General features: G+C 37.7%; 1 protein-coding gene across 2 annotated transcripts in view; it reads right to left on the minus strand.

Moving 5' to 3' along the window:
- AAGAB (alpha and gamma adaptin binding protein) overlaps positions 1 to 21,135 on the minus strand; it is a 66,908-nt gene that overhangs the window by 3,470 nt on the left and 42,303 nt on the right. For both annotated transcript variants that reach the window (XM_079129595.1, XM_079129594.1), the window contains exons 6-7: positions 15,959 to 16,041; positions 14,864 to 14,960 (exon numbers count right to left, since the gene is read on the minus strand). In XM_079129595.1, the coding sequence (XP_078985721.1) occupies positions 14,864 to 14,960; positions 15,959 to 16,041 (180 nt within the window). The remainder of the gene's footprint in view (positions 1 to 14,863; positions 14,961 to 15,958; positions 16,042 to 21,135) is intronic.

Consider the following 21,135-nt stretch of genomic DNA (forward strand, 5'->3'; position numbering starts at 1 on the left):
ATTTAAATTCTTATTTTCTTACTACAGATCCTTTACTATTCTACCCTAGTACATTACTTTTTGTAATCAAAGTTTGTTTTTAGTCAACAGTTCGATCCATTCACATTCCTGGCCCACAACCTCTCAAGTGTCTTCCCTGACCATCCCAGTTCCTGGGTCTCCTTAATCAGAAATCTGTTTTTAACACTATTTACAGAGCTACTGCAGCACCTGCATATGCCACTCTGTACTGCAGCACTTCTCCCCCACTACTGTTAGACACACTGCACAGGACCAGAGAGATACTTGGTGCCTGTACCACCGAGTGCTTTAACTTACATGAGTCCACTTCATTTTTGAAACAGCCCTATGAGAAAAGACTTGTTATCCCTATTTTACAGAAGAAGAAACTAAGGCTAAGAGGTTAAGTAATTTACTCAAGGTCATCTCACTACTAGAAGTAGAGCTGTGATTTGAATAGCTATGTAGGGCTTCAAAGCCCATGGCTTTGACCATTATAAGTCCTGCCTCTATATATTTGGGCTGCAAACTCCTTGAAGACAAAGATGACAAATTAAAATTCTTTGCATCACAATGCCATATATTTTGGTGATAAAAATGCATTTTAGAAGTTGAGGTTGTGGCTCAGTGGTAGAGCACTTGCCTTGCACGTGTGAGGCACTGGGTTTGATCCTCAGCACCACATGAAAATCAATAAAGTTGTGTCCATCTACAACTAAAAAAATGTTTTAAAAAATGCCTTTTAGTTGATTAGTTGGCTTTAGTTCAATGGATGTGTCATGTAGGCAGCTGGTATATAGGGCTGAAGATGAAAAAAAATCATAATTTACCTGTGTACACATGGTAATTAATCTGTGGATACAGACAGAAACACTTTGTGCTTAAAAACAGATACGCAGGAGAAGTTTAAATGGAACACTGATGAAGGCTGGGTAAAGGAGGATAATCTACCAAAGAAAGAGGAGGAATAACCAGATAAGAAGAAAACCAGGAGATGCTGTGTTGGGTGGGTCAAGGCAAGATTCTATTTCAGTGAGGAACTGTCTATAAGACCGAATGCCACCAAGAAGTGGCATAAGGTCACTGGTGTCCTCCACACAAAGCTGTTTTAGTGGTTTAGTGGGGGCAAGCTAGTTGAGAGTTGACAAGTAATGGGAACTAAAAAGAACAAATAAAAAATAAAAAAATGAAAGGGAGAAGTAATGGGACGTGAGGAATGAAAATAGGTTTAGCAAAGAGATAAGAAAGGAGATGCAAAGTTGAGGAAGAGTTTTGTTTTTGTTAGTTTGGTTTGGTCTTTATTTATTTTTAAATTTGAAATTATTTTACTGTTACAAAGAAGTTGCCAAAGCCAGGCACAGTGGTGCACACCTATGACTCATGAGGTTGAGGCAGGAGGATCAGAAGTTCAAGGCCAGCCTGGGGAACATAGCAAGACCCTGTCTCAAAATAAAAAGGGCTAGGGATGTAGGTCAGTGGTAGAGCACCCTTGGGTTTAATCCCCAGTACCCCCCACCAAAAAAAAATTGCAAAAATAGTACAAAGTTCCCCCAAGCCTTTCAGCCACTTTACTCAAGTGTTAACCTCTTACAGAACCATGTTACAAGTATAAATATCATACAGTTAATATTGATTCAATGCTGGTAACTAAACCACTAACTTTATTCAGATGTCATCCATTTTCTCCATTCATATACTTCCCCTGTTCCTGGATCCTTTACAGAGTTTAACTGTCAAATCTCATCTCTCTCTCTAGTTTGTTCCTTAGTCTTCTGTTGTCTTTTATGACTCTGACACTTTTGAAGAGTCGTGGTCAATTATTTAGTACAATGTCCCTCAATATGATTTGTTGGAAAGACTCCAAGATGGCGGAGAGAGAGACTCCAAGATGGCACACTTGAGGGTGACTGCATCTCCTGTCGCTCCAGAACTCAGGATTCAAGAAGGGGAGGTATTGAGAGACCCGAACCAACTCAGAGCCGCTGGATGAGTCTCTCCCACTGGGCAAAACTTGGCCCGGGCGGCAGGGCTAGACAGTGGGCAGCTTCTCAGAGCAGGGCCAGGCAGCGAGAGACTTCCCCAAGCAGCCAAGCTACCCTTCTGTGAATAGCTAGGATCCCTCCCGCGGCAGGCCCAGTCCACAGGCAGCTGCTCGGAGCAGGCCCACCCAGTGAGAGGCTTTCTGCGCACAGCCAGCCCCCACCCCCAGACCCAGCGGCAGCTTTCTTTGGGAGCACAGCATTATCAAGCTCCTCCAAGACTTCAGGCTACTGAAGGCTAGGAGGTGGTATACTGGAAATCTACAGGGACACTATAAGCTAACAGAGGAAATCTGCAATATCTCAGAGTCCCACTGATATCTGACCAATATTGAGAAAACAAGGGAAGAAAATGTCCCAAACAAACCTAGATACTGTATCAGTAAAACCCACTGACAGCATAGCAGAAGAAATGTTAGAAAGGGAGTTCAGAATGTACATAATTAAAATGATCAGGGAAGCAAATGAAGAGATGAAAGAGCAAATGCAGGCACTGAATGATGAGATAAAAGAGCAAATTCAGGCATTAAATGATCACACCAATCAGCAGTTAAAAGAGCAAATACGGGAAGCAACAGATCATTTCAATAAAGAGAGATACTGAAAAAAAAAAAAAAAAAAACCAGAAATCCTTGAAATTAAGGAAACAATAAACCAAATTAAAAACTCCACAGAAAGCATAACCAATAGACTAGAACACCTGGAAGACAGAACCGCAGACATTGAAGACAAAATATTTAATCTTGAAAACGAAGTGACCAAATAGAGAAGATGGTAAGAAATCATGAACAGAATCTACAAGAATTATGGGATATCATGAAAAGGCCAAATTTAAGAATTATTGGGATTGAGGAAGGCACAGAGAAACAAACCAAAGGAATGAACAATCTATTCAATGAAATAATATCAGGAAATTTCCCAAATCTGAAGAATGAAATGTAAAATCAAGTACCAGAGGCTTACAGGACCCCAAATATACAAAATTACAAAAGACCCACACGAAGGCACATTATTATGAGAATACCTAACATACAAAATAAAGACAGAATTTTAAAGGCTGTGAGAGAAAAGAATCAAATTACATTCAGGGGAAAACCAATACGGGTATCAGCAGATTTTTCAATCCAGACCCAAAAAGCTAGAAGGGCCTGGAACAACATTTATCAAGCCCTGAAAGAAAATGGATGCCAACCAAGAATCTTATACCCAGCAAAACTTACCTTCAGATTTGACAATGAAATAAAATCATTCCATGATAAACAAAAGCTAAAAGAATTTACAAAAAGAAAGCCGGCATTACAGAACATTCTCAGCAAAATATTCCATGAGGAAGAGATGAAACATAATGATGCAAATCAGCAAAGGGAGGAACTAGCCTAAAGGAATAGCCAAATAAAGAAGAAACCAAGTCATGTCAAAAATCAAAAATGAGCCAAATGACTGGGAATACAAATCATATCTCAATAATAACCCTGAATGTTAATGGCCTGAACTCATCAATCAAAAGACATAGAGTAGCAGATTGGATTAAAAAGAAAGATCCAACAATATGAGCCTGCAAGAGACTCATCTCATAGAAAGAGATACCCACAGACTAAAGGTGAAAGAATGGGAAAAATACACGATGCACATGTACATAGCAAAAAAGCCAGAGTATCCATCCTCATATCAGATAATGTGGACTTCAAGTCAAAGTTAGTCAGAAGGGATAAAGAAGGACATTTCATACTGCTTAAGGGAAGCATCAATCAGCAAGAATAACAATCATAAATGTCTATGCCCCAAATAGTGGCTCATCCATATATGTCAAACAAATCCTTCTCAATTCCAGAAATCAAACAGACCACAACACAATAATACTAGGTGATTTTAACACACCTCTCTCACCACTGGACAGATCTTCCAAACAAAAATTGAATAAAGAAAACATAGATCCCCTAACACAATCAATAATTTAGACTTAACAGACATATATAGAATATACCATCTAACAAAGAGCGAATACACTTTCTTCTCAGCAGCACATGGATCCTTCTCTAAAACAGATCATATTTTATGCCATAAAGCTAACGTTAGCAAATACAAGAAGATAGAGATACTACCTTGTATTCTATCAGATCATAATGGATTGAAATTAGAAATAAATGACAGAATAAAAAACAGAAACTACTCCAACACCTGGAGATTAAATAATATGATATTATATGATGAATGGATATCAGAAGACATCAGGAGGGAAATAAAAAAATTCTTAGAAGTAAACGAGAACAAAGATACATCATATCAAAATCTCTGGGACACTATGAAAGCAGTACTTAGAGGAAGATTTATTTCATGGGGCGCATTCAACAAAAGAAGTAAAAATCAACAAATAAACGACAACACTACAGCTCAAAGCTCTAGAAAAAAGAAGAACAGAGCAACACCAAAAGCAGTAGAAGACAGGAAATAGTTAAAATCAGAGCTGAAATCAATGAAATTGAAACAAAAGAAACAATAGAAAAAATTAACAAAATAAATAGTTGGTTCTTTGAAAAAATAAACAAAATTGATAAACCCTTAGCCACACTAACAAAGAGAAGGAGAGAGAAAAATCATATTACTAAAATTCAGAATGAACAAGGAAATATCACTACAGACATGAGTAAAATACAAAACATAATTAGAAGCTATTTTTAAAATCTATACTCCAACAAAACAGAAAATCTTGAAGACATCAACAGGTTTCTAAAGACATATGAATTACCTAAACTGAACAAGGAGGGCATACACAATTTAAATAGATCAATTTCAAGCAATGAAATAGAAGAAGTCGTCAAAAGCCTACCAACAAAGAAAAGTCCGGGACCAGATGGGTTCTCAGCCGAGTTCTATAAAACCTTTAAAGAAGAGCTCATTCCAATACTCCTCAAAGTATTCCATGAAACAGAAGAGGAGGGAACCCTCCCAAACTCATTCTATGAAGCCAATATCACCCTGATACCTAAACCAGATAGAGACACATCGAAGAAAGAAAATTTCAGACCAATATCCTTAATGAACATCGACGCAAAAATTCTCAACAAAATTTTAGCAAATCGCATACAAAAATATATGAAAAAGATAGTGCACCACGATCGAGTGGGGTTTATCCCAGGGATGGAAGGTTGGTTCAACATCTGGAAATCAATAAATGTAATTCACCATATCCACAGACTTAAAGTCAAGAATCACATGATTATTTTGATAGATGCAGAGAAAGCATTTGATAAAATAGAGCATCCCTTCATGTTCAAAACACTAGAAAAAATAGGGATAGTGGGAACATTCCTTAACATTGTAAAGGCCATCTATGCTAAGCCCATGGCTAATATCATTCTAAATGGTGAAAAACTGAAAGCATTCCCCCTAAAAATTGGAACAAGGCAGGGATGCCCTCTTTCACCACTTCTATTCAACACTGTCCTTGAAACTCTAGCCAGAGCAATTAGACAGACCAAAAAAATTAAAGGGATATGAATAGGAAAAGAAGAACTCAAACTATCCCTATTTGCTGATGACATGATTATATACTTAGAGGAACCGGGAAATTCCACCAGAAAACTTTTAGAATTCGTAAGTGAATTCAGGAAAGTAGCAGGTTATAAGATCAATGCTCATAAATTAATGCATTTTTATACATAAGTGATGAATCTTCAGAAAGAGAAGTTAGGAAAACTACCCCATTCACAAGAGCCTCAAAAAAAATAAAATACTTGGGAATCAGTCTCACAAAAGAGGTGAAAGATCTCTACAATGAAAACTACAGAACAGTGAAGAAAGAAATTAAAGAAAACCTTAGAAGATGGAAAGATCTCCAATGTTCTTGGATAGGCAGAATTAATATTGTCAAAATGGCCACACTACCAAAAGTGCTATACAGATTCGATGCAATTCCAATTAAAATCCCAATGATGTACCTTACAGAAATAGAGCAAGCAATCATGAAATTTATCTGGAAGAATAAGAAACCCAGAATAGCTAAAGCCATCCTTAGCAGGAAGAGTGAAGCAGGGGATATCACAATACCAGAACTTCAACTCTATTACAAAGCAATAGTAACAAAAATGACATGGTATTGGTACCAAAATAGACAGGTAGATCAATGGTACAGAATAGAGGACATGGACACAAACCCAAATAAATACAATTTTCTCATACTAGACAAAGGTGCCAAAAATATGCAATGGAGAAAAGATAGCCTCTTCAACAACTGGTGCTGGGAAAACTGGAAATCCATATGCAACAGAATGAAACTAAACCCCTATCTCTCACCCTGCACAAAACTCAACTCGAAATGGATCAAGGGAGAGATACAAGATGGCGGACTAGAGGGAGGCTGCGTTCCTTGTCGCTCCGCAACGCCGGATTTAAGCAGAGGATATCTGTTTCTCCGTGAGGCAGTTTTTGCTGCTTATCGATCCCCTGCTCTTTACCCCATTTGTCTGCTGTGTTCACCTGCAATCTGCCAGCATATCGCCGCCTTTTTTGAGAGCAGATTGTTCACTGTCAGGCATCTATCATCCGCCATTTGCCTGCCTCTCTCCTGTTCATCGCCTGCCTTACCCCTATCCATCACCCAACGCTCAAGGTTCACCTCCCGATCGTCCGACAACTGCCAGCAGACTGACCGCAGACTCAGTGAGTGGAGAACCAGCTGCCTGCTGCTGCCTGGAAGTTCACTGTTACAGTACCTGCAGGATCCCTCAGCCCGACTGATCACTCCCTGCCTCTGGGGCCCTCACATCAACTGACTGCTCCCTGCCGCCAGGACCGCCAGGAACCCCAGACCAACTGACAGTGCCCTATCACCGGGAACCCAGACCAACTGATTGCACCCGGCCTCCTGGATCCCACAACCACACCAAACACACCCGACCTCCAGGACCACTGCCGGACCAACTGCATCCCGTCGCCAGGACCTCTAGCTGACCACGTCCACCCCTGAGTTGCAGCTCCCCATTTGCCAACACATTTCGAAGCCAGAGCGGCCATCTTGGATAATCCTGGAAGTCGTAGCTCCGATCTTCGGGTGGGGCAAATCCCATCCTGAGACGCCTGCTGGAAGCTTGAAGCTCATTGTCAGGTACCTCTCATACATCAGGCTACTGAACACTGGGAGGTTTCACTAGTTTATGACTGTTATACAGTAGATTTTCTTTTTTCTCCTTTTTAAAAAAAAAAAGTTTGTTTTTATTTCTTTACGTTTCTTGCTTTCTTTTCCTTCTGTTTACCTGTTCCCTCAGAGTCGCTTTCTCCCTTATTTACATGCTAACATCCGATTTCTTTTGATTACACTCTCACCCTTTCTATTTTCTAGAACTTGTGTATATTCTTTTATTATCCCATTAACAGCCATATTCTTCATCCCTCTGCATCCTCTTTGTCCTCCATTAGAAACTGCAGACATTATTGTAAACCTGTTTGTTTTACCGAAGATAACATTTGACCTCATTTTGTTTATCATGGCAAATTTGTTATTGTCCCCATAGGGGCTATTTGGTCTAGGATTGCATAGTGTCTGATTTGGGCACTGCTAATATTGATCTCCCCCTAAAGAAAGGGTTTTGCAAACCTATAGGGCCACTATAAGCCTATAGGGGGAAATCTGCAATACCCCAGATCTGCAGCGCTAGAGGGGAAGATACATGAACAACATGAAAAAACAAGGGAAAAAAATGATCCAAACAAATCTAGATTCTATAGTAATAGAATCCAATGACAGTATGTTAGAAGAAATGTCAGAAAAGGACTTCAGATTATACATGATTAAGATGATTCGCGAAGCAAAGGATGAGATAAGAGAGCAAATGCAGGCAATGAATGATAATACCAATAAGCTGAAAGAGCACCTGCAGGAAGCAAAAGATCATTTCAAAAGAGACAGAGATTCTCAAAAAAAACCAAACGGAAATCCTTGAAATGAAGGAGACAATAAACCAAATAAAAAACTCAATGGAAAGCATCACCAACAGACTAGACCACTTGGAAGACAGAACCTCAGACAATGAAGACAAAATATTTAATCTTGAAAATAAAGTCGCCCAAACAGAAAAGATGGTAAGAAATCATGAACAGAATCTCCAAGAACTATGTGACATCATGAAAAGACCAAATTTAAGAATTATTGGGATTGAGGAAGGCACAGAGACACAAACCAAAGGAATGAATAACCTATTCAATGAAATAATATCAGGAAATTTCCCAAACCTGAAGAATGAAATGGAAAATCAAATACAAGAGGCTTACAGAACACCAAATGCACAAAATCACAACAGATAAACACCAAGGCACATTATAATGAAAATGCCTAACATTCAAAATAAAGATAGGATTTTGAAGGCTGCGAGAGAAAACCATCAGATTACATATAGGGGAGACCAATATGGATAGCGGCAGACTTCTCAACCCAGACTCTAAAAGCTAGAAGGGCCTGGACCAACATATTTCAAGCTCTGAAAGAACATGGTTGCCAACCAAGAATCCTATACCCAGCAAAACTAACCTTCAGATTTGAAGATGAAATAAAATCCTTCCATGATAAACAAAAGTTAAAAGAATTTACAAAGAGAAAGCCTGTGCTACAGAATGTTCTCAACAAAATATTCCATGAGGAGGAAATGAAAAACAACAATGGAGGTCAGCAAAGGGAGGAACTACCTTAGAGAAAAATCACTCAAAGGAGAAACCAACCCAACTTAAAAACCAAAAATAAGCCAAATGACTGGAAATACAAATCATTTCTCAAAAATAACCCTGAACATTAATGGCCTAAACTCATCAATCAAAAGACATAGACTGGCAGAATGGATTAAAAAGAAAGACCCAACAATATGCTGCCTGCAAGAGACTCATCTCATAGAAAAAGACATCCACAGACTAAAGGTGAAAGAATGGGTAAAAACCTACCACGCACATGGACTCAGTAAAAAAGCGGGGGTTTCCATCCTTATATCAGATAAAGTGGACTTCAAGCCAAAGTTAGTCAGAAGGGATAAAGAAGGACATTTCACACTGCTTAAGGGAACCATAAATCAGGAAGACATAACGATAGTAAATATTTATGCCCCAAACAATGGTGCATCCCTGTATGTCAAACAAATCCTTCTCAATTTCAAGAATCACATAGACCACAACACAATAATTCTGGGCGACTTTAACGCACCGCTGTCACCACTAGATAGATCTTCCAAACAAAATCCAACCAAAGAAATCATAGAACTCAATAACACAATCAATAACCTAGACTTAATAGACATATATAGAATATTCCATCCATCAATGAGCGGATTCACTTTCTTCTCAGCAGCACATGGAATCTTCTCGAAAATAGACCATATGCTATGCCACAAAGCAGCCCTTAGGAAATGCAAAAAAATAGAGATACTGCCTGTGTTCTATGAGATCATAATGGACTGAGAGTAGAAATCAATGACAAAGTAAAAAAAAGGAAATTACTCCAACACTTGGAGACTAAATAAAATGCTATTGAATGAAAAATGGATAACAAAAAACATCAGGGAGGAGATTAAAAATTCTTAGAGGTCAATGAGAATGATGATACAACATATCAAAATCTCTGGGACACTATGAAAGCGGTACTAAGAGGAAAATTCATTGCATGGAGCACATTCCAGAAAAGAATGAAAAGTCAACAATTAAATGAACTAACATTACAGCTCAAAGCCCTAGAAAAAGAACAGAATAACAGCAAAAGTAGTAGAAGACAGGAAATAATTACAATCAGAGCTGAAATCAATGAAATTGAAACAAAAGAAACTATTCAAAAAATTGACATAACAAAAAGTTGGTTCTTTGAGAAAGTAAACAAAATAAACCCTTAGCCACACTAACAAAGAGAAGGAGAGAGAAGACTCAAATTACTAAAATACATGATGCAAAAGGAAATATCACAACAGACATCACTGAGATACAGAACATAATGAGAAGCTACTTTGAAAATCTGTATTCCAACAAAATAGAAAGTACCGAAGACATTGACAAAGTTCTAGAGACATATGCTCCTCCCAAACTGAACCAGGAGGACATACACAATTTAAACAGATCAATATCAAGCAATGAAATAGAAGAAGCCATTAAAAATCTACCATCCAAGAAAAGCCCAGGACCAGACGGATTCTCAGCCGAGTTCTACAAGACCTTCAAAGAAGAACTCATTCCAATACTTCTCAAAGTATTCCAGGAAATAGAAAAGGAGGGTACTCTACCGAACTCATTCTATGAAGCTAATATCACCCTCATACCCAAACCAGGAAAAGACACATCAAGGAAAGAAAATTTTAGACCAATATCCTTGATGAATATAGATGCAAAGATCCTTAACAAAATATTGGCAAACCATATCCAAAAACATATTAAGAAAATCGTGCACCACGATCAAGTGGGGTTCATTCCTGGAATGCAAGGATGGTTCAACATTCGTAAATCAATAAACGTAATCCATCATGTCAATAGACTTAAGGATAAGAATCATATGGTTATTTCAATTGACGCAGAAAAAGCATTTGACAATATACAACACCCCTTCATGCTGAAAACACTAGAAAAAATAGGGATAGTAGGAACATACCTGAACATTGTAAAGGCTATTTATGCTAAGCCCATGGCCAACATCATTCTTAATGAAGAAAAACTGAAACCATTCCCTTTAAAAACAGGAACAAGACAAGGATGTCCTCTTTCACCACTTCTATTCAACATTGTCCTTGAAACTCTAGCCAGAGCAATTAGGCAGACTAAAGAAATTAAAGGGATACGAATAGGAAAAGAGGAACTTAAGCTGTCACTATTTGCGGATGACATGATTCTATATTTAGAGGATCCAAAAACCTCCTCCAGAAAACTTCTAGACCTCATCAATGAATTCAGCAAAATAGCAGGCTATAAAATCAACACGCATAAATCTACAGCATTTTTATACGCAAGTGACGAAACAGCTAAAAGGGAAATGAGGAAAACAACTCCATTTGCAATAGCCTCAAAAAAAATAAAATACTTGGGTATCAATCTAACCAAAGAGGTAAAAGATCTCTACAATGAAAACTACAAAATACTGAGGAAAGAAATTAAGGAAGACCTTAGAAGATGGAAAGATCTCCCATGTTCTTGGATAGGCAGAATTAATATTGTCAAAATGGCCATACTACCAAAAGTGCTATACAGATTCAATGCAATTCCAATTAAAATCCCAATGACGTACCTCACAGAAATAGAGCAAGCAATCATGAAAATCATCTGGAAGAATAAGAAACCCAGAATAGCTAAAGCCATCCTTAGCAGGAAGAATGAAACAGGGGGTATCGCAATACCAGAACTTCAACTATACTACAAAGCAATAGTAACAAAAACAGCATGGTATTGGCACCAAAATAGACAGGTAGATCAATGGTACAGAATAGAGGACACGGACACAAACCCAAAGAAATACAATTTTCTAATACTAGACAAAGGTGCCAAAAATATGCAATGGAGAAAAGATAGCCTCTTCAACAACTGGTGCTGGGAAAACTGGAAATCCATATGCAACAGAATGAAACTAAACCCCTATCTCTCACCCTGCACAAAACTCAACTCACAATGGATCAAGGACCTTGAAATCAGATCAGAGACCCTGCATCTTGTAGAAGAAAAAGTAGGTCCAAATCTTCACCTTGTTGGCTTAGGATCAGACTTCCTTAACAGGACTCCCATAGCACAAGAAATAAAAGCAAGAATCAATAACTGGGATAGATTCAAACTAAATAGCTTTCTCTCAGCAAAGGAAACTATCAGCAATGCGAAGAGAGAGCCTACAGAGTGGAAGAATATCTTTGCCACTCATACTTCAGATAGAGTACTAATTTCCAGAATATATAAAGAACTCAAAAAACTCTACACCAAGAATACAAATAACCCAATCAACAAATGGGCTAAGGAAATGAACAGACACTTCACAGAAGAAGATCTACAAGCAATCAACAGATTTATGAAAAAATGTTCAACATGTTTAGTAATAAGAGAAATGCAAATCAAAACTACACTAAGATTCCATCTCACCCCAATTAGAATGGCAATTATCAAGAATACAAGCAACAATAGGTGTTGGAGAGGATGTAGGGGAAAAAGGTACACTCATACATTGCTGGTGGGGCTGCAAATTAGTGCAGCCACTCTGGAAAGCAGTGTGGAGATTCCTCAGAAAGCTTGGAATGGAACCATCATTTGACCCAGCTATTCCACTCCTTGGCCTATACCCAAAGGACTTAAAATAAGCATACTACAGAGATACAGCCACATCAATGTTCATAGCTGCTCAATTCACAATAGCCAGATTGTGGAACCAACCTAGATGTCCTTTAATTGATGAATGGATAAAGAAACTGTGGCATATATATACAATGGAATATTACTCAGCCATAAAGAATAATAAAATTATGGCATTTGCAGGCAAATGCATGAAACTGGAGAATATCATGCTAAGTGAGATAAGCCAATCTCAAAAAACCAATGGATGAATGATCTCGCTAATAAGCAGATGATGACACATAATGGGGGTGGGACGGGGCAAGAATGGAGGAAGAAGGGACTGTACAGAGGGAAAAGAGAGGAGGGAGGGGTGGTGGGAAGGAAAAAATAACAGAATGAATCAAACACTATTGCCCTATGTAAATATTTGATTATACAAATGGTATGCCTTTACTCCATGTACAGAGAAACAACATGTATCTCATTTGTTTACAATAAAAATAAATTTTAAAAAAATATATGATTTGTCTGATGTCTTCTTATTATGACATTTTTGGCAAGAAGTGATGTGCCCTCCTCTCCACATCCTAGCAGGGGATCTGAAGTCAGTGAATTTTATTACTAGTGAAGGTCACCTGCATCACCTAGTTGAAGTGGTCATTATCTGCCACTTCTGTCCAGTGTGCAGTTGCTACTTTCTCTTTTGTAATAAAGACCTTGAGAGAGATACTTCTGGACTATGTAAATATCCTACTTCTACTCAAACTTTCATCCACTAATTCTAACCTATTCCAGCAGATCTTGCCTACAACATCTGTTACTGTGGGGTGTGCCTAATGGTGGTTTTATACTTTCCTCATGCCTATAAATTCTTTAATTGAAATTCTTCTGTAAAGAGGAGGAGCCTTTCTTTCCCACTTATTTATATTAGTACAGACCCATGAATATTTATTTTATTCTGTGAGTTATAACCCAATAATTCATTAACTTATCTTGCTGGTCAAACTGCTTCAGCTGCAGCCACTGGAAGCTCTCTTATGTTGGCTCCTGAACCCCTTCAACATGTCCCCATTCTTTTTTGAGCACTTCTTTAGTTTCTGGCTCCATGAGACGCTCCTGGCTCATCCTGCTTTTTCCTGCCCTATCCCTGGAATCAACAACTTCTCAAGGAGCCCTAGGTCCCTTCACTGGAGAATGGTATTTAGAAACCAAGATCTGCTAAGTGCTAGGTGCATCCACCATTACTGGGATATTGCTGCTTCTAGACGTTGTGGAGAGGGCTAGGAATCATATGTATATACATTAACATATGCATACACACATCTATTTTTATTTCCCTATTGTCCTGACTTTTAGTATATATATTTAAAACCATGAGTTCATACTGATATGATAGATTCCACTGTAATACCAAAGGGCTCATTCTAGCCTTCTTCTTTATTTGTAACTTCTTTCTCCTACAGTAAGAAATCGAGTCCTCATTTTCCAAAATGTATTTTCTTATTTTTCATCGTGTGTGTGTGTGTGTGTGTGTGTGTGTGTGTGTGTGTGTATTTGTTTTGTTTTGCTTTTCTTTTAGAATTGCTAACCCATGCTTCTGTGAGAAACAAATCTATTGAGGAGAATTTAGCATTTGTGTTTCATTCTTTGTTTTCAGCCTCAGGGTATCCAGTTTGATCACTGTTTCCAAAGTTACTTAGGTTCCTTCTTTCCCAACCTCTTCAGTGTGATTAAAGGCTTACTGCTAGAAACTTAAGCAGGTTTAAAAATCCTATTGGAAGGATTCAACTGAGAGGAGAAAGTTGAACAAACTGAAGAGGAAGAGAGATTATACATAATTTTTCTTATTAATATGTTTTTAAAATGAATCACTTGTGTTTATATATGGATTACCTTATAATCAGTTTTTAAAAGAGTTTTAAAAATAAATAGTTTTTAAAAATTATTATTGCACATGAGCTTTCAGTAGCATAAAGATAAAGCAGAAATATCAGTAGTTTCCAAACAAGAGAATATCATAGGTATTGTCAACTAAGCTCCCTGGCTTTATGGCTTCTAGAAAGTAGACTGGATTCCAGTTTCAGGTGCTGGGTGTCCTTGGACAAGTTATTAAACTTCTTTAGGTTTCAACTTCATCTCCATAAAACAACTTCTCACCAAATGAGAAAGTGGATACAAAATAAGTTTAAAAGAATATGAAAGGGTTTATAAAGTTGTATTATTCTTGTCACCGTTAATTCTGACTACTTATTGTTAAATACTATGGAAAAACTGTAGAATAAAACTGTAGTATTACCACCTGGTACTATCTTAGCTGAGATGATCTGAATCAAGATCCTGCTAACTAAATGAAAAAGGGAATAGTGCCCATATGTTTCTTATGTATTTATTCTTTCCCCCTTCTTCTGACAGCCACAAGGCTTATATTCATTTGGAATATATCATCCATTTTCTTCCTTTTTCCATGTTTAAAATCAATCCCCCCGACTCAAGGATTTCTGCCAAGATATCGATTCCAAGTTCCACAGAACTATCTTTTGGTAGCCAGAGAAAGAACTTACCCACAATGCTGTCCACCCGGGCACCTGCTGTGTTAGATGCACCATCCTGATGGTCTGGGAGGGACTCTGTCCTATCTGCTGCTGGCAAATGGGACTGCTGTTGAGGAAAACACACATAAGCAATGATTGAACAGTAGGCTATTTCAGAAATAAATTCAAAAAGGCTCAAGCTTTCACACTCCCTTGCTGGCTATAGAGAAGTGGTAACAGAGTTAGAGGCAAGGAAAGAAAGAGTAAGATCACATTTAACCATAAAAGGCTGAAAATTCACTAACACAGGAGTATTTTCCCTCAAGGAAAAACTAGAAAGTATTATGATTTTGCTATAAGCTATTAAAATATGTTTTCATTTGCATCATTTAAGATTCATGGTACATTTAAAACGTGAAAACCTATACAATCATAGTACAAATGGCTCAGAGGCTAAGGAAAAAGGCCCCTGGAAAGACAGCATAGCACTACATCATTCACTCTTGGTTCCAGCATGTAAACCAAAGTATACCTGGACCAGAGTCCTGAGGACAGAGGGTTGAAATTGGATTAACAGGGCTTGGGTTGTAGCTCAGTGGTAGAGTACTCGCCTCGCATAAGTAAGGAACTGGGTTTGATTCTCAGCACCACATGTAAATAAATAAAATAAAAAGTTACTGACAGCTAAAAAAAAAAGGAAAAATTGGACTATCAGTTCATTCAGGGTAGGGACCTTTCCTCAGATTTGTTCAGAGCCTTGTACATGTGAAGTACTAAAAGAGAACCACCAATATATTTTCTATTTAAAGATCTGGAGGCAAGTTTATGTCTCAAGGAAATCCTAGCATATTATAAAAAACACTCTATTAAGAAAACAGAATAGCCCAAACTACCAACATCTTGAAAGGGCTGACTGCTTTCACAGTGGCTAAACTAACCTTCTCACAACAGATTCCAGGCAAAATAGGGCTATTTTAAATTCTCCTTTCATTTATTTTTAGTATCCAGTCACCTCAAAATGAAAAGAAAAAAAAAAAACAAAACAAAACAATGAATATGTAAAGATTCACAATGACAAGGAGAAATTAAGGTCAAAGAGGAGAAAAGAGCCAAAAACATCTTTACCTCTGAGTGACAGGTCTCTGCTGATCCAATGCTATGGGTTGTTGCAGCCAAAGAGTTGAGAAGGCTAAAGCCTTGATTCCTATCTGAAAAGAAAAATATAATCACTGAAATTTATAATTTATATTTCAAGTTGTTAAAATGACTGTGCTGATCAAACGGAGGTTATGTCCTCATTATTGAAGTTCTAACTATTAAAAAGTAGCTAGAGTCAATTATCACACTGCTATCTTTTAGATCTGAAATTTCCCCCAGGCCCATTTGTTAAAGACTTGTTCCATAGTTTGGTCTCTCTGGGAGGTGGTGGAACCTAAGGAGGCTTGCTCTAGCTGGAGGAAGAGAAGTCACTGGGAACAGGTCCTTGAAAAGGACACTGGGACCCTGGACCCTTCTCTCTCTTTGCTTTCTAGCCACTATGAGTTGAACAGGCCTTCTCCGCTACGTGCTCCACCAGCATGTGCTGCTTTGCCAGAGGCCCATGGACTAAAACCAGGAGCCAAAATAAGCCTTTCCTCCTTAAAAGTTTATTGAATTGTTGTTTATGTGTTTTTTCTGACATAGTAACACAAAGTTGACTAACACATACACTCTCTCAATTCTGAATAAATTTAAAATCACAGAATATCAATCTAGGTCAAAATAATGGTAGGGCCATTACAACAAACAAAAGGTCAATCTGTCATTCCATTTGCAAAGATTAATGGCACTGATGTTTTAACAATTACTATGAATTAATATTCCAGTGTTTTCAAAAATCAAAAATATTTTTAAAGAATCAACCTCAAGGCATTATTATCAAGTAAAAAGGAATATGCTCACTTTTTAAAATAAAGCTCAAATCTTGATAGGAATTAGCCATCTGCAGTTAAGACTCCCCACACTCTTGATGCTTGTATCACAATGAAGGACGAATCTGGAGCAGAATGTCCAGAGCTGATGAAGGTGTAGGCACCAGCCCTGATCCAATACAATTCCCCAGAATCACCTAGAATGCTTATCAAAATCACCCCAGGATTCAAAGACTCTATCTGAGACTAAGTTACCATCTGAGGACAGAAGTCAAGGAATTTCAACTTTTAGCAAGTATTCCAGGGCAGACTCAGGATCAAAGAAATTTGAAAAACACCACCTTAGAGTAGAACATGAAACCACCATCCACAAGTCTAACAGCGGTAAAGTCCAAGAACTTCTCTCTCAAAAACGCAACTTCCTCCTTACCTTGCCTTTCCTGCTTCATCCCTTCCCTCAACCCACTCTTCCTCTCTCTTCCTCTAAGCCACCTACAAACCTCTTATATCATTTCCCCTGTCAGGTGAAACCTGGTTGCCAGATACTCGCTCACCCCCAGGTATCCAAAGAGAAACGTTCACAGTCTCTTCCTTCTTCCATTCACTGGGTGAGATGTACCGTGTAAGCCTGGATGAATCCCCAACTGTGGACTGTTGGACGTTAGCATGCAGCTTTTCTAAGCCTGAACTGTCACCCTAGGCAGTCACACATGGCTGTCAAGCCAGTACCTCTCTTGTTCAGACTACCAGGGGCTGGACAACACAAAAAGGCACTGCTACCAGCTGCTCTTCATGCTGCATCACCTGAGTGGTAGCGTGGTCACAAGTGCATATGCACTCCTAGAGCTGCCTTCCCCTTCTCACTCAAAGGCCTGGGTGTGCCCAAACCAAGGACAGGCCTTAAGGCTTCCCAAGCTCAGAGCCTGAAGGAAGCAGACCCACACTATCCTACACTGACAGTTCAGAGCACCTCCAGCTTTCTTTTGGCTGAAGGATTATTAATTTTAAAGCAGTTGCATGGAGTCATGCAAGACTTGGGATTTTACTTGTCATGAGTGTACATGAGAGCTCTTTTACTTTGGGTTCTCTGTATGAAAGGCAGTATCTGCATAAAATCTACTGGTGAAAGACAGCCCTCCTTCTACTACTGGAAATAAGTTGGATTTGGGGTAATTTTCAAATCCAATTCATACATCTCTCCATATTCCAATTCCATGGCTTATGTGTTTCCTCTACTGGGCATTTCCTAAACTTGGCAGGCCAGACTGCAACTCATGAAGAAAAAAGGCAACACGGTGCCAGCTTGTGCATGTTATTAGACCAAAATGGTCCATTTAAAATGCCTCGTTCTTTACAGTGGCTGCTGCGAGAAGGGGAATGGGATGGACAGGAGTTCCAGGAGTGGGGCTGGACACAGCACTGCAGACTCTAAGCCTTTATGTGCCTTTTGACTTTTATTCCATGTTCATGTATTACTCACCTGTGACAGTGAATATTTTGGAATTTAATGATTTTATATTATGCATATTTTATCACAATAAAAAAAGAGTAAAAAGGTTTAATGCCTAATCCTAAAATTATGAAAAAGTACAGTGAGAAGATAACAGGGCTAGTGGTCATGGTTATGTCTACACATGTGATCTTAGACAAATTAATCTCTGCATTTCAATATTCTGATCTGTAAAATTAATTGGTTGCTAAATACGATCAAGGTCCCTTCTACTCTAGAAATTTTCAACTTTACAAAGAGGCTTCCTTGGGCCTCTCTTAACAATAACTTTGAATTGCTGGACTTAAGTTATTTGCCGCCCCCCCCCCCACACACACACAATTAATAGAGATAAATAACAATCTTAAGTTTCAGAACCTTAACAGGTTCACAGATTAACTGGGTTTATAATCAGGTTTCAGGCTAATTATAATAAGCTGGAAGAACTTTTGCTCAGTATTTTCTTATAAACAATGGAGAATTCAGTCAACTAACAAGAAAGTTCATTATGTTCCACTGCTTATATTTTAAGGAAGTTAGAAGCATATCAATTTATACAATTAGGAAAACAATTCACTTTTGTTTATCCAAAGCAGATTGCTTGCACATAAATGTCACTCAAACAATTCTGATGATACTTTATACATAATGGCTTTAAAGAAACTGTTTTGCCTGGTTTGACGTTTTTTAAAATTCTGCCCATGTGACCCACTGTACAACTATTCTTCTAATAGAAAAGAATTACATAGGGGTGGGAGGGGTGTGGGGAGAAAAAAAATAACAGAATGAGTCAAAAACTATTACCCTAGGTAAATGTATGATTACACAAATGGTATACCTCTACTTCATGTACAAAGAGAGAAAAAAGATGTATCCTATTTGTTTACAATAAAAATGAATTGAAAAAAGAAAAAAGGAACAATAAATAAAAACTGATCTTTATTGATCCCTCAAAAAAAAAAAAAGAATTACATAAATCTTTTCTTATTTGCTAGAACTGTGTGTGTGTGTGTGTGTGTGTGTGTGTGTGTGTGTGTGTTTGTGTCCAGAATTCAGGGCACTGAAATTTCAAGCCTATTAAGAAGGATTTATTCCTTTATCAGAGAGTTGTTGAAATCAGATGTAGCACCTATAGGTTTTATTGATGCCATAAAATATTAGACTAGGAAGGAACAAATCAATTTATCTATTCAACTGATTACTTCTGCAACTTCAGACATGCAGAAAGGGGATGGTGGTTTATAAAATACATTATTCTGGAATAGTAACAGAGTAGTAAGAATAGTAGTCCTCCCTCTTCTACAGGGGATATGTATCAAGACTAGCAGATGCTTAAAGCCATGCATAGCACCAAACCCTGTTTATGCTCCCCCCACCATATAGCTTGACCATCCTAATCCAGAAATCCAAACTGCTCCAACATCCCAAAATTTTGGAACACCAACACGATGTCACAAATGGAAAATTCCACAACTGAGCTCATGTGACGGGTTATGGTCAAAACGCAGGTGCAATATGACTACTGTATAAAATTACCTTTAGACTATATGTATAAGGTGTCTATGAAACATAAATGAATATCATGTTTAAATTTGGGTTCTTTCTGAAAATATCTCAGTATGTATACTCAAATATTCCAAAATCAACAATATCCAAAATCCAAAAAAGTTGGTCCCAACCAATCTATATAAACATATCTATAACAAAGTTTAATTTATAAATTAGACCATTAAGAGATTAAAAACAATAAAATAGAACAATTATAACAACATACTGCACAACATGTGAATATGGTCACTTTCTCTCAAAACACATTATACTGAACTCACCTTTCTTCTTCTTGTGACAATATGAGATGATACTTAAATCTTTAACATATCTGAATTGCCAGCATCGCTACTCTTGCACTTTGGGGCCATTATTAGGTAAAATATGGGTTACTGAACACAAACACTGAAATACCTCAAGAGTCAATCAGACCACAAGATGGCTACTATAACTACCAGGCAAGTAGCATACTCAGTTCAGAAACACTAGACCAAAAGGCAGGATGGAGTGGGACAATGCAAGAATTCATCAAGTTACTCAGAAGGTACATAATTTAAAACTGATGAGTTGTTTATTTCTGGAATAACTGGGTTGTGTCTGTAGGTAAGTGAAACTACAGATAAGGAGGCACCACTATGTATTAAACTCTGTCCTAAAAACACCTGATTCTGTTTCAGTGGTCTAGTAAGTTGGCATTAGTGGAATAATAGGTAAGAATAATAGAGTCATTAAAAAAAAAAAAAAAAACCATCTAGTGGTGCTGGTTATTAGCACAAAATTTTTCCAGAAAGTGCTGGAAACAAAACTACTATAGCGTCTAAAATACAGATTTAAAATGGGCAATTCTCAAGAGTTAGGGTTGATAATTTGTTTTTTAGGTTTCAAGAAAACTTGAAAGATGTGAAATTGTTCAGATACTTCATTACAAATCTAAAGGAACACTGTGCTCTGAGAAACCCCAAATGCATTTCACATAGCAATTTTGATATACATTACACAAGATGTTTAGAGGTTTAAAAATCCAGGCAAAAGGAGAAATTTTTAGTATGGAGATGAGAGGAAGAGTAACTTTTTTAAAAAGTAATTTTTCCTTCAATTTTTCTGCTATTTTCCCACTTTTCTTTATCAAGGCAATATGTTAAGTGAGAATCTAGAGATAAAGGGATGGATTTGAATCCAAGTTCTACCAACTACTGTGTGTTCTTATATAAGTTATGCCTTCTCTGTACCTGTTTCCACATTTATACAGTGGGTATAACAATACCAGGCTTGCAGAATTATTGTAAGAGTTCATAAAAATATAGGCAATATTTACTGAATATTTAATATGTGCAAGGTAATTTGGGAGGGGAGGT

This window comes from Sciurus vulgaris (genome assembly GCF_902686455.1).
Source record: "Sciurus vulgaris genome assembly, chromosome: 2".
Lineage (NCBI taxonomy): Eukaryota > Metazoa > Chordata > Mammalia > Rodentia > Sciuridae > Sciurus > Sciurus vulgaris.